This window comes from Macaca thibetana, chromosome 1, assembly GCF_024542745.1.
Source record: "Macaca thibetana thibetana isolate TM-01 chromosome 1, ASM2454274v1, whole genome shotgun sequence".
Lineage (NCBI taxonomy): Eukaryota > Metazoa > Chordata > Mammalia > Primates > Cercopithecidae > Macaca > Macaca thibetana.
Genome location: NC_065578.1, coordinates 120,226,669 through 120,241,268, shown reverse-complemented (window position 1 = coordinate 120,241,268; position 14,600 = coordinate 120,226,669). Strand labels below are relative to the sequence as shown.

At 44.9% G+C, this 14,600-nt stretch overlaps 2 protein-coding genes and 1 pseudogene across 4 annotated transcripts in view; all 3 read left to right on the top strand.

The window, feature by feature from the left end:
* LOC126931509 (neuroblastoma breakpoint family member 3-like) overlaps window positions 1-14,600 on the top strand; it is an 833,099-nt pseudogene that overhangs the window by 268,568 nt on the left and 549,931 nt on the right. The gene's annotated exons all lie outside the window — the stretch shown is intronic.
* RBM8A (RNA binding motif protein 8A) overlaps window positions 1-14,600 on the top strand; it is a 165,504-nt gene that overhangs the window by 59,917 nt on the left and 90,987 nt on the right. The gene's annotated exons all lie outside the window — the stretch shown is intronic.
* On the top strand, window positions 9,606-13,979 carry HJV (hemojuvelin BMP co-receptor). 2 transcript variants are annotated; one of them, XM_050750650.1, is made up of 4 exons: window positions 9,606-9,868; window positions 11,143-11,328; window positions 11,729-12,288; window positions 12,763-13,979. In XM_050750650.1, exons 2-4 carry the CDS (start codon window positions 11,232-11,234, stop codon window positions 13,384-13,386), a joined length of 1,281 nt encoding a protein of 426 aa, XP_050606607.1. In that variant the 5' UTR covers window positions 9,606-9,868; window positions 11,143-11,231; the 3' UTR covers window positions 13,387-13,979. The 2 variants fall into 2 exon arrangements, with proteins under 2 accessions (XP_050606607.1, XP_050606597.1); XM_050750640.1 differs by having other exon boundaries at window positions 9,635-9,868; window positions 11,125-11,328.

Here is a 14,600-nt window from a genome sequence, read left to right as displayed (position 1 = left end):
TTTATAACAGTCAAAAAGTGGAAACAATCCAAATTCCATTAATAGATGAATGGCTAAATAAACTGTGGTATATAAATACAGTGGCATATTATTCAGACATAAGAAGGAAGGAAGGATTGATACATACTACAACTTGTATAAGCCTCAAAACATTATGCTCAAGAAGGCAGACACGCCGGGCATGGTGGCTCACACCTGTAATGCCAGCTCTTTGGGAGGCTGAAACAGGTGGATCACGAGGTCAGGAGATCAAGCCCATCCTGGCCAACATGGTGAAACCCCATCTCTACTAAAAATATGAAAAAAAAAAATAGCTGGGTGTACTGGCGCGTGCCTGTAGTCCCAGCTACTCTAGAGACTGAGGCAGGAGAATCGCTTGAACCCGGGAAGCAGAGGTTGCAGTGAGCCGAGATTGTGCCACTGCATTCCAGCCTGGCCACAGAGCAAGACTCCGTCTCAAAAAAAAAAAAAAAAAAAAAAAAAAAGCCAGACACAAAAGGTCAAAGTTATACACAAAATATATAGTGTATAATTCCATTTATATGAAGGTCCAGAACAGGTATTAATAAATCTAGAGAGACAGAAAGCAGACTGGTGATGGCCAGAGGCTGAGGACTGACTGGCTAATGGGTACAGGATTTCCTTTCGGGGTGATGAAAATGTTATGGAACTAGAGAGAGGTGATGGTTTGATGGTTGCACAACATTTTCTTTTCTTTCTGTCTTTTTTTTTTTCTTTTTCTTTTTTTTTGAGACAGAGTCTCGCTCTTGTCACCCAGCCTGGAGTGCAGTGGCACGATCTCAGCTCACTGCAAACTCTGCCTCCTGCAACCTCCGCCTCCTGGGTTCAAGTGATTCTCCTGCCTCAGCCTCCCGAATAGCTGGAATTACAGGCACACGCCACCACACCCGGCTAATTTTTCATATTCTTAGTAGAGATGAGGTTTTGCTATGTTGGCCAGGCTGGTCTTGAACTCCTGATCTCAGGGGATCCGCCTGCCTCAGCCTCCCAACGTGCTGGGATTACAGCCATGAGCCACCGCGCCCAGCAGACAAAATTTTCAAAGTACTAAGCGCCACTGAATTGTACACATTAAAATACTTAAAATTGTGAACTTTATGTTGTATTTTACCACAATAAAAAAATAATGAAGGGGGCCAGGTGCGGTGGCTCATATCTGTAATCCTAGCACTTTGGGAGGCCGAGGCGGGCGGCTGGGAGGTGGAGGTTGCAGTGAGCTGAGATCATGCTACTGCACTCTAGCCTGGGCAACACTGAGTGAGTTAAACTCTGTCTAAACAAAACAAAACAAAACAAAACAAAAAAAAAGGGAAAATCCTAGCAGGATTTTCTACAGATACAGACAAGATTATTATTATTATTATTATCATTATTATTTCTTTTGAGATGAGGTTTCACTCTGTCACCCAGGTGGAGTGCAGTGGCGAGATCTCAGCTCACCACAGTCTCTACTGCCCAGGCTCAAGCGATCCTCCCCGCTCAGTCTCCAGAGTAGCTGGGACCACAGGCGCATGCCATCACACCCAGCTAATTTTTTTTTGTATTTTTGGTAGAGACAAGATTTCACCATGTTGCCCAGGCTGGTCTTGAACTCCGGAGCTCAGGCGATCCACCCAACTCGGCCTCCCAAAGTGCTGGGATTACAGCATGAGCCACCACCTTGTTTTAAAAATCTGTAACTTTAAGACAAGAGACCGGGCGCGGTGGCTTATGCCTGTAATCCCAGCACTTTGGGAGGTGGAGGCGGGAGGATCACGAGGTCAGGAGATAGAGACCATCCTGGCGAACACTGTGAAACCCTGTCTCTATTAAAAATACAAAAAATGGCCGGGCGCGGTGGCTCAAGCCTGTAATCCCAGCACTTTGGGAGGCCGAGATGGGCGGATCACGAGGTCAGGAGATCGAGACCATCCTGGCTAACACGGTGAAACCCTGTCTCTACTAAAAAATACAAAAAACTAGCCGGGCGAGGTGGCGGGCGCCTGTAGTCCCAGCTACTCGGGAGGCTGAGGCAGGAGAATGGCGTGAACCCGGGAGGCGGAGCTTGCAGTGAGCTGAGATCTGGCCACTGCACTCCAGCCTGGGCGACAGAGCGGGACTCCGTCTCAAAAAAATAAATAAAATAAAAATACAAAAAATTAGCTGGGCGTGGTGGCGGGCGCCTGTAGTCCCAGCTACTCGGGAGGCTGTGGCAGGAGAATGGCGTGAACCCAGGAGGGGGAGCTTGCAGTGAGCCGAGATCGCACCACTGCACTCCAGCCTGGGCAACAGAGCAAGACTCCGTCAAAAAAAAAAAAAAAAAAAAAAAAAAAAAAAAGAATAGATTATTCTAAAAGTTTTATCAAAGGCAAAGAACGGGACATAGCTAAAACAATTTTTACAAAGAATTAAATGAGACCGGGCGGTGGCTCACACCTGTAATCCCAGCACTTTGGGAGGCTGAGGCAGGCAGATCAGTTGAGGTCAGGAGTTCGAGACCAGCCTGGCCAATATGGCGAAACCTCGTTTCTACTAAAAATACAAAAATTAGCCAGGCGTGGTGGTGTGTGCCTGTAATCCCAGCTTACTAGGCAGGCTGAGGCAGGAGAATCAACTGAGCCCCAGGCACGGAGGTTGCAGTGAGTTGAGATCATGCCACTGAACTCCAGCCTGGGCAACAGAGCGAGGCTGTCTCAAAAAAACAGATAAAAGAAAAGAAAAAGAAGAGAAAAAGAATTACATGAATTAAAGACTGTGTGGTATTGGCAGACGGCTAAATATACAGATCAATGAAACAATATAGAAAACCCAGTAGTAGACCCACACAAATATACCCAACTAATTTTTCTTCTTTTTTTTTTTTTTTTTTTTTTTTTTTTTTTTTTGAGACAGGGGCTCACTCTGTTGCCCATGCTGGAGTGCAATGGTGCAATCATAGTTCACTGCAGCCTCGAACTCCTGGACTCAAGCAATCCTCCTGTCTCAGCATAGCAGGCTAATTTATTTATTATTTTCCTGAAATGGAGTTTTGCTCCTATCGCCCAGGCTGGAGTGCAATGGCGCGATCTCAGCTCATGGTAACCTCTGCCTCCCAGGTTCAAGCAATTCTCCTGACTCAGCCTCCTGAGTAGCTGGGATTACACGCGCATGCCATCAGGCCCGGCTAACTTTTGTATTTTTAGTAGGGACTGGGTTGGGCCATGTTGGCCAGGCTGGTCTCAAACTCCTGACCTCAGGTGATCTGACTGTCTCAGCCTCCCAAAGTGTTGGGATTACAGGTGTGAGCCACTGAGCCCAGCAAATTTTTAAATATTTTATAGAGACAGGGGTCTCACTATGTTGTCCAGTCTGGTCTCCCTGCCTCAAGTGATCCTCCTGCTTTGGCCTCACAAAGTGCTAGGACTGTAAACATGAGCCACCATACCTGGCCTCCAACTGCTTTTTTTTTTTTTTTTAAGGTACAAAAGCATTCAAAGGCAGAAAGAGCTTTTTCAACATATATTGTTGAATAAACTGGACATCCATAGGGGAAAAAAACCGACAAAAAAAAAACACAAAACCTCAACCTAAGTTTCATACCTTAATATCTTATACCAAAACTAACTCAAAATGGATCACCAACTTAAATGCGAAATGTAAAATCTTTAGAAGAAAACATAGGAGAAAAGCTGCATGATCTAGGGTATACAAAGACTTAACACCAAAAGCATAGTCTATAAAAGGAAAAACTGAAATTTTAGATTTCATTAAAATTAAGCTCTGCAAAAGACCCTGTTAAAAGGATGAAAAGACAAGCTACCAACTAAAAGAAAAATATCTGCAAACCACATACCCAACAAAGGACTATTACCTAGAATGTATAAAGAACTCTCAAAAGTCAACAGTTAAAAAAATCCAATGAGAAAATGCTAAAACAAGCAAAAATTCATGAAGGGACATCTCATCAAACACGATATACAGATGGCAAGTAAGCTCATAAAAATATTTTCTACATCATTAGCCATGAGAGAAATACAAATTAAAACCAAAATTAGATATCATTACACACCTATCAGAATGACTAAAAAATAGTTGACAACATCAGCCAAGTGCAGTGGCTCACACCTATGATCCCAACACTTTGGAAGGCTGAGGCGGCAGATCACTTGAGGTCAGGAGTTTGAGACCAGCCTGGCCAACATGGTGAAACCCCATCATTACTAAAAATACAAACAATAGCCTGGCCTGGTCATGCATACCTGTGGTCCCAACTACTTGGGAGGCTGAGGTGGGAGGATCCCTTGAGCCCAGGAGGTGGAGGTTGCAGTGAGCTGAGATCACACCACTGCACTCCAGCCTGGGTGACAGAGTAAGACTCTGTCTCAAAGGAAAAAAAAAAAAAAAAAAAAAAAAAAACCTTTGTTTGGTAAATTCCTTCAGGTTTTGGTGTGCTTGAAAATGTTTTACTTATTTTTTTTTTTTTGAGACGGAGTCTTGCTCTGTCACCCAGGCTGGAGTGCCGTGGCGCGATCTCAGCTCACTGCAAGCTCCTCCTCTCGGGTTCATGCCATCTCCTGCCTCAGCCTCCCGAGTAGCTGGGACTACAGGCATCCGCCACTTCGCCCGGCTAGTTTTTTGTATTTTTTAGTAGAGACGGGGTTTCACCGTGTTAGCCAGGATGGTCTCGATCTCCTGAGCTCATGATCCGCCCGTCTCGGCCTCCCAAAGTGCTGGGATTACAGGCTTGAGCCACCGCGCCCGGCCGTTTTACTTATTTTTAATTCTGGAATAATATTTTAGCTGAGTATGGAAGTCTAGGTTGGCAATTATTATATGTTGACTTATCAGAGCCACACCACAGCTGTGTTCTCAACAAAATAGGCACAACACACCACTCTGCTACCACAAAAATGACCAAATAATCCCCTCTTCAGACTAACATGAGTAACTAATGCTTTTTTTCTCTTTACCAATTTGGGTTATAATCCTCTTGCTTCCTATATAAGAATCATTTAGACACCCAATCACTGAAATGCCTCCACTTCTTAATATTCAATCCCAAATTAGTCCTCACTCAGAGTTTTAGAGACCAGGAAAAAACAAACAAACAAAAAATAAAATCAGCCCTCAATATTCTAAACTCTAGTTCAGAAATATCCAACAGAAGCTGAAACTCTATAAGAGGTTCCTTTTAACCTCCCCTTAGGGAAACAGTCCCATAATTCCTTTGGGGCATTCTCTCCCTTGCTACAGCAAGCCAGTAGATTTAACTTTTTTGACTACAGATTTGTTTCCAGTGGTGTTTAGTTAATGAGCTCTGACAAAGATAATGGTCAAATTTCTCCAATATCAATTAACTATGTGAAGAATATATATATATATATATTTGTGTGTGTATATGTAATATATACATATTTATATAAGAACATATTGGCCGGGCGCAGTGGCTCATGCTGTAATCCCAGCACTTTGGGAGGCCGAGCTGGGTGGATCACTTGAGCCCGCGAGTTCGAGACCCGTCTGGGCCAACATGGCAAAACCCCATCTCTACTAAAAATACAAAATTAGCTGAGCATGGTGGCGCATGCCTGTAATCCCAGCTACCCAGGTGGCTGAGGCATAAGAATCATTTGAACCCAGGTGGCAGAGGTTGCAGTGAGCCGAGATCGTACCACTGCACCCCAGCCTGGGTGACAGAGGGAGACCCTGTCTCAAAAGAAAAACAAAAAGAAAAAGAAAAGAATGAACGAACCCAGGTCATTTGTCCTGTAGAGTATTCGCAAAGTCTGAATTTGCACCTTTGAGGTACCATTTAATGTCTCCTGTATTTCCTGTAAATTAGTAGTTGGCTCTAATCAGATTCAGACTGAAGTTTGCTTGTTTGTTTTTGGTATGGCTACTTCATGCAAGGTGGAGTTATATACTCTATGATCAGGAAAACATGTTTATCTCCGTTTTTATGATGAATAACAGCCATTTTTTTTTGTTTATATAGAGATGGTCTCTTACTATGTTGTCCAGACTGGTTTTGAACTCCTGGGCTTAAGCAATCCTCCCACCTCAGCCTCCCAAAATGCTGGGATTACACGTATGAACCACTGTGTCCTGCCACAGTCATTGTTGACCATTGCCTAGATATATTAATTCATTTGGAGTTACAAGATGCTGATATTCTAATTATATTATCCCTTCTTAATTTATTTACTGGAATGCTTCTATAAAGAGAAATATCCCCCTCATCTTAAGATACAGTTCCCATAAGAAAACCAGGATAAACACTTGATTCTTTCCAGTTACCAGCAGTTTTTAAAATAATGAGTTGATCTGCCAGCATTCTCCAACAATGACCAATGATTTTTAAGTATCATTGTGTTTTTTTTTTTTTTTTTTTTTTTTTGAGGCGGAGTCTTGTCTGTCACCCAGGCTGGAGTGCAGTGGCCAGATCTCGGCTCACTGCAAGCTCCGCCTCCCGGGTTCACGCCATTCTCCTGCCTCAGCCTCCCGAGTAGCTGAGACTACAGGCACCCGCCACCTCACCCGGCTAGTTTTTTGTAATTTTTAGTAGAGACGGGGTTTCACCGTGTTAGCCAGGATGGTCTCGATCTCCTGACCTCGTGATCCGCCCGTCTCGGCCTCCCAAAGTGCTGGGATTACAGGCTTGGGCCACCGCGCCCGGCCGTATCATTGTGTTTTTAAGTATCATTGTGAATTCATGGATTTAAGCATATTTTATGAATTTCAATCCATTGCAGATAGTATCCATTTTGATACTTAAATTGTCCCATCTTTGGCCAGTGGGAACTACTCTAGTTGGCTCCTAAGTTCTTTTGTTACAATCCTAACACTCTTTGAAAGCTTCCTTGACTATCTTGGACAATACCTGCCCCAAACCTGAAATCAGCCACTTACCCAAGGAGTTGTTGGTTGGTTCCTTTTAACAGGAAATGGTATTTACATAGCACAATTTGAATACTAGAGGTGTTTATTTTTACTGGATCATTGTTTCCAGGCCTTTTCAGGATAAAGCTAGGAAAATATTAAGGATAAAATGCACCATGAGCTCAGAGTTATATTTGCAATTTAAATTCAGAATTACAGAGTTTTCTCTTAACTTCATCAATCATAAATATGTATCTCTTTATTCCACACCAAAAATTCTGGTTCTCAGAGACACCAACATTATTAATCATTTGTTTTATCTCATGATATACCTAAAATAATCTCAGAATAACAATACCAACACTATCACCATAATATGACTATTTAAAAATATTTTTGCATTTCTTTTTCAGCATCATAGTATATTTCACTTGGGCTGTCATAGTCAAAATTACTATGTTTTAAAGTCACTTGAATAGTTTGGTTAGAAGCATCCTGAGAAGAGTGCTATGTGGGCCTCTAGATTCTGTATTAAAATAGAGCCAACTGGTAAAGATGGCTTAGTGACTATGATGGTTAATACTGAGCGTCAATTTGATTGGATTGAAGGATACAAAGTATTGATCCTGGGTGTGTCTGTGAGGGTGTTGCCAAAAGAAATTAACATTTGAGTCAGTAGGCTAGGAAAGGCAGATCTACCCTTAATCTGGGTGAGCACAATCTAATCTACTGCCAGCCCAGCTAGAATAAAAAGCAGGCAGAAAAATATGAGAGACTGGCCTAGCCTTCCAGCCTACATCTTTCTCCCATGCTGGATGCTTCCTGCCCTTGAACATCAGACTCCAAGTTCTTCAATTTTGAGACTGAGACTGGCTCTCCTTGCTCCTCAAGCTTGCAGACAGCCCACTGTGGGACCCTGTGCTCGTGTAAGTTAATACTTAATAAATTCCCCTTTATATATGTCTACCTATATAGATATCCATGTCTATATAGATATTAATAAATCTAGAGAGACAGAAAGGAGACTGGTGATGACCAGTCTAGATGGCTAGATAGATATGGATATAGACATAGATCTCTATATAGATATATAGATATATATCCTATTAGTTCTGTCCCTCTAGAGAACCCTAATACAGTGACCCTATTTGGAATTGGTCCTTGTGTTAATTTCACTTGGCAAGTACTAAAAGATGATGATCTCAGATACGCCTATGGCTGCAAAAACATGACATGGCTAAATCCCTTGGTTGCAATATCTCTTTTTTTTATTTTTTATTTTTATTTGTTGAGATGGAGTCTCGCTTGTTGCCCAGGCTGGAGTGCAGTGGCACGATCTCGGCTCACTGCAAGCTCCACCTCCCGGGTTCATGCCATTCTCCTGCCTCAGCCTCCAGAGTAGCTGGGACTACAGGCATCTGCCACCATGCCCAGCTAATTTTTTGTATTTTTGGTAGAGACGGGGGCTTCACCGTGTTAGCCAGGATGGTCTCGATCTCCTGACCTTGTGATCCGCTCGCCTCGGCCTCCCAAAGCGCTGGGATTACAGGCATGAGCCACCGCGCCCAGCCTATCTCTTTTCTTTTTTAAGGGGGATGGGGGGCGGGTCTCACTCTGTTGCCCAGGCTGGAATGCAATGGCGCTATCACAGCTCACTTCAGCCTCAAACTCCTGGGCTCAAGTGACCCTCCTGCCTCAGCTCCCAAAGTGCTGAGATTTTGCAATATTTTTAGTCACAAGATTATGTTATTCCACAAAAGTATCTGTCTGAGGCTAGGCATGGTGGTTCATACTTGTAATCCCAGCACTCTGAGAGGCTGAGATGGAAGGACTGATTGAGGCCAGAAGTTCAAGACCAGCCTGGTCAACATAGTAAGACCTCATCGAAAGAAAGAGAAAAGAAAAGAAAAGAGGGAGAGAAGGAGGGAGGAAGGCAGGGAGGGAGGGAGAGAGGGAGGGGAGGGAGGGAGGGAGGGAGGAAGGAAGGAAGGAAGGAAGGAAGGAAGGAAGGAAGGAAGGAAGGAAGGAAGGAAGGAAGGAAGGAAAAATGTATCTCTTTGAATCTTTTTCTATTTCTCCAAGTCTTTCTTTCTTTCGAAAAATTCTATTTCCATTCTTTCTTCACCTCTTTGCCTTTGTTAACCTTCTCTCTAAGCAACTCAGGAGCCTTTATTTTTTGTGTATTGATGAGGGAGAGGAAGAGGAATTGCTGTCCAAACTAAAGTAATGAAAATGGAGTAGGTAGGAGGATAGACAGCTGCAAGGATCTGAGCTGGATAGACTGAACAAACCCTCATCCTAAGCAACTCATAGCTCAGATTTCTTCTCTGGACAGCTGGCTTTTTTCGTCCTTCTGAAATACTCTGCAAAGATAGGGGAGGGGCTGTGAACTACTTCTGCTATGGATCTTATTTAAAGTCAGCTACCTCCTAGATACTATCTGTAGTACCTAAATGTAATATTCAGCATAGCAGGGATGAAGATGGTAAATGAAAGGTATCCAACTGCCCACTATAATTTTTAAAGGCCAGGAGCTCATCGTTACTAAAAATGCTGGAGGGCTGCCTGGAGTAGGCAGTGACCAGAGTCACACAAGCTGGAATTGGATATTCGACTTGTCTGTCATATTTCTCTCCTCCCTCCCTGACTTGGCACCCAATACTCCATATTCTTTCTAATCCTGCAACCCTCCCCACTCCCCCAACTCCCACACCCTACCCCCACCAACGTTCCTGGAATTTTGGACTCAGCTATTTTTAAAACCGTCAACTCAGTAGCCACCTCCCTCCCTGCTCAGCTGTCCAGTACTCTGGCCAGCCATATACTTCCCCCTTCCCCCTACACCAAACCTTCTCTGGCTCCCTGACCTCAGTGAGACAGCAGCCGGCCTGGGGACCTGGGGGAGACATGGAGAAAGAGACGGAGGACCCCCTGGCTGGAGCTGACCCACAGAGTAGGGAATCATGGCTGGAGAATTGGATAGCAGAGTAATGTTTGACCTCTGGAAACAGTAAGTCAAAATGAAATTGCAATTCCTTTAATAAGCTTTTATATTGAAGTTAGACTTTTATAAAATTACAAACATCTACTTGGATGTCTCTCGTCCAAATGCTGGGATCTCTCCCTACCAAGGTGCCCCAATCTCCATTTCTCTTTCTGTCTTCTTTCTGGCCTCTGGCCTCTAGTTATTTGAAGTTTAATTCTCTGTCTCTCCTCTGGCAGTCTTAGCCCTCTCTTTACCTTATTACCTCAAGACTTCTGATGAAGTTTTAGAAGGAATTCCCTACGTCCGCTATTCCGTAGTTTTCTTACCAAGGCCAAATATGACCTCTCAGACCTCACTGACACCCTCCTATCCTGCCCCCACTTAGCAATGCCCTTCACATTGAGATTCCAAGGGTGGGGGCTGCTCCTTTAAATTATTTCTCCCCACAACTCTAGTCCCTCCATTCTATTCTCCCTCTCACAGGACTCTTCTCCCAATCATATCCTTACCCATAAGACAGGGGAGTTAGGCAGGAGGAATTTAGCCCCTCCCCAACTCCTGTCCTCATAAAAAAAACTGAGAACTTCAGAATTTGAAAGGGAGAGATTAATGGAAAGTGGTTCTTCAGTGAAATTTGGGAAAATACAAGAACTGTTGACTTAGAAAAAACAAATATTGATTTGCATGTTTGGTTTGCATCCCATTATTCCATGAGAGGGGGAGATTAAAATTGCAGCTCGCTAGAGCTGATGAAAAGAGATCAGTTCCCTTTTCGTTTGAATACTGATGTTCTAGAGGGGATGGGTATGCCACCCTTACTCCTTCTTGTGTTCTTCTGACACAAAGGAGGCAAAGAAATGTACGACTCCTAGAAGGCATCTCCTCCTAATGGAAAGGGACAAGTAAGAAGTATGTTTCTGAAATATTTTCAGGTCCTAATTTTATTAGGGTACCCACTAGGATTACTGGTATCTGATCTATCCCCATGATTCCTCCATCTTTGACATATCTGCTGTTTGGTAGCTCAGGATGGAGCAATATAGTGGACTCTGGCCCCTTGAGTTCATTCAACCTTCCCTCCACCCCCACCTAGGGGTATTGCACAAGGGCCCTAAAAGTGGCCACAGGAACAGGGCAAAGAGACTTCACTGCCACACTTACAGTTTGAGGAGCCCCAATCTCCCCAAATTCCAATCTGCTCATCCTTTTCTTGATCTCCCCAGATTCGCTTCACATTATCCTGACCAATCTTCAACTCTTCTCTCTCTCTCCATGTCCAGCCAAATTTCTTTTTTCAGTCACTTACAGGGCTTCCGGTCAAAATTCACTAGGTAGGAGGGTCATCAGCTGGGAAGAACCGGCGCCTGGGGAACCTGGCTGGATAGGTATGGGGGAGCAAGGCCAGTCCCCTAGTCCCAGGTCCTCCCATGGCAGTCCCCCAACTCTAAGCACTCTCACTCTCCTGCTGCTCCTCTGTGGACATGGTAAGGAAGGGCCAGGGAAGGGTTTGGGGAAATCTAGAGGGTAGGCTGCTATGTAAGGGTGGGCACGTGAGCCTGAATGAGTGAGGAGAGATGTGCGCTGAGAGTCCCGGTCACTCGCCCTGCTCTCAAACAGGAATATTTTATTGCCCGTTCAGTTTGGGGAAGGCCACTGGGGAAGCCCTTGGTCGACAGGCAGAAGAGATGTGGTGGGCTTACACATTTTTAGTAAGACAGCCGAGAGAACTAGGGACAAGGGGGTTGGGGGCTGGGGAAGGCCCTTAGTTAGGTTTTAGGAAGACTGGAATCCCCTGATGAGATTTGGAAGAGTTATGAGCAAACTACACTCCGATAGAGCAGAGGTCTGAGGACCGTCTCACAATCCTCTCCCTTCTGTCTTTAGCTCATTCTCAATGCAAGATCCTCCGCTGCAATGCTGAGTATGTATCGTCCACTCTGAGCCTTAGAGGTGGCGGTTCATCAGGAGCACTTCGAGGAGGAGGAGGAGGAGGCCGGGGTGGAGGGGTGGGCTCTGGCGGCCTCTGTCGAGCCCTACGCTCCTATGCGCTCTGCACTCGGCGCACCGCCCGCACCTGCCGTGGGGACCTCGCCTTCCATTCGGCGGTACATGGCATCGAAGACCTGATGATCCAGCACAACTGCTCGCGCCAGGGCCCTACAGCCCCTCCCCCGCCCCGGGGCCCCGCCCTTCCAGGCGCAGGCTCCGGCCTCCCTGCCCCGGACCCTTGTGACTATGAAGGCCGGTTTTCCCGGCTGCATGGTCGTCCCCCGGGGTTCTTGCATTGCGCTTCCTTCGGGGACCCCCATGTGCGCAGCTTCCACCACCATTTTCACACATGCCGTGTCCAAGGAGCTTGGCCTCTACTGGATAACGACTTCCTCTTTGTCCAAGCCACCAGCTCCCCCATGGCGTTGGGGGCCAACGCTACCGCTACCCGGAAGGTCAGGCACTCAATCTTCCTTCCGATCTACCTCATCAGATTCTTCCACGGGCACCATTCCCCCCCATCGCCACTAGTCAACAGCAGTGCTCCCTAATTCCCTTTTCTTCCTCAACCTCTCCCTCATCTTGAATCACTCCCTTCTACCAAACACTTGGAGCTGTAAATCACTTCCCCTTGATGGGAATTTCACTCAAATGCAGAAAACACTGAAGAGACATTGAAGACAGCAGACCTGAGGAGTTTCAGAAGGGAAACTTTTCCCTCTCCTAGGAAGTTGCCAAGGTTAAGTAGAGAGAGGGGTTAAGTAGGGATGAGGTAATACTGGAAGGTAAATAGGAGAAGCAATCAAGGATTGAGGGCCATAATAGTCCTGCATCTCTACTTGGATCAGATCCCTAACTATGTATGAGGTCTGACTGGGGGGAAGATGCACTGAACCCAAAATGAACTGTTTTCCCTCTTGCCCTCACAGCTCACCATCATATTTAAGAACATGCAGGAATGCATTGATCAGAAGGTCTATCAGGCTGAGGTGGATAATCTTCCTGCAGCCTTTGAAGATGGTTCTGTCAATGGAGGTGACCGACCTGGGGGATCCAGTTTGTCGATTCAAACTGCTAACCCTGGGAACCACGTGGAGATCCAAGCTGCCTACATTGGCACAACTATAATCATTCGGCAGACAGCTGGGCAGCTCTCCTTCTCCATCAAGGTAGCAGAGGATGTGGCCATGGCCTTCTCAGCTGAACAGGACCTGCAGCTCTGTGTTGGGGGGTGCCCTCCAAGTCAGCGACTCTCTCGATCAGAGCGCAGTCGTCGGGGAGCTATAACCATTGATACTGCCAGACGGCTGTGTAAGGAAGGGCTTCCAGTGGAAGATGCTTACTTCCATTCCTGTGTCTTTGATGTTTTAATTTCTGGTGATCCTAACTTTACTGTGGCAGCTCAGGCAGCACTGGAGGATGCCCGAGCTTTCCTGCCAGACTTAGAGAAGCTGCATCTCTTCCCTTCAGATGCTGGGGTTTCTCTTTCCTCAGCAACCTTCCTAGCCCCACTCCTTTCTGGGCTCTTTGTTCTGTGGCTTTGCATTCAGTAAGGAAGCCATCAGTCCTATTACTAGTTTGGAAATGATTTGGGGATAGAGATTGGCATAGAAGAATGTAAACAATCATTAAAGGAAGCAGGGCCCAGAAGACACATGAAACAATGACATTATCCAGAGTCAGATGAGGCTGCAGTCCAGGGTTGAAATGATCACAGAATAAGGATTCTGGGCAAGGTTTCTGCATTCCAGACCTCTTCGCCAAATTTTCCAGCCCCATTTACAGTAAACAAATTGTTCTTTCCATTTACTGCAGATTTCACCCTATAAGCTTAGAGGTCATGAAGGTTTTAACAATCAGTAAAGACTTAAGGGTTGAGATTTTTAAGAGGCAAGAGCTGAAAGCAGAAGACATGATCATTAGCCATAAGAAACTCAAAGGAAGAAGAAATAATTAGGGAAAGAAGTCTATTTGATGAATATGTGTGTGTAAGGTATGTTCTGCTTTCTTGGTTCAAAAATGAAGCGGGCGTTGTCTAGCTCTTAGGTGAAGGGAGTCTCTGCTTTGGAAGAACGGCACAGGTAGGACAGAAGTATCATCCCTACCCCTAACTGATCTGTTATTAAAGCTACAAATTCTTCACACCGTCCTCTGTTGCCTATGTTGAATCTCTTTACAGATGCTTGAAATGGAGTAAATGCAATGTGTTCACTCCACTGAAAGAGGGCTGGGAAGTATCAGATACTGTTTCCATCTCAGGGAGTTTACAGGCTATTGGAGAGACAAAACCATTCACATGAAAGAGTGATGAGTGTGTAATTATTCACTAAATCCTACAGTACGGTGTGTTCAGACAGGAAGATGGTAGATTTGAACTAAAGTAATAAGAATAATAAAAGGTAACAGAGAAGATGGGATTTGAAGTGAGCTTTGAAGACTGCATAAGATTCAAATTGTTAACGATCTTCCAGGCAACGAAAACCATCTGGAGTTATGCATAGATTCATGATTCAGTGAGGAAATGAACAAAACTCAAATGCAGTAGACAAGGAGTAATGGGACAGGAGGTTAGATGGGCAGAGGCCAGATTATGAAGCACCTTAAAAAGGGGGTAAGGGGTTTAAATTTGATTAATAGCTAACACTTATTGAAGCTTAAAATCTGCCAGGCAATGTTTTAAACCCTTTTAAAATATCGACTTAATTCTCATAGCTCTCTAAGGAAGGTGGTATTCTTATCTCTATTTTTATATAAGGAAACTTGCCTC

Excerpts from the sequence above, each read along its gene's own strand:
- HJV (XM_050750650.1), top strand. The coding sequence starts at position 11,232 with ATGGGGGAGCAAGGCCAGTCCCCTAGTCCCAGGTCCTCCCATGGCAGT. Across the intron at positions 11,329-11,728 it reads GCTGCTCCTCTGTGGACATG|CTCATTCTCAATGCAAGATC; the intron begins GTAAGGAAGGGC and ends TTCTGTCTTTAG. Across the intron at positions 12,289-12,762 it reads ACGCTACCGCTACCCGGAAG|CTCACCATCATATTTAAGAA; the intron begins GTCAGGCACTCA and ends TTGCCCTCACAG.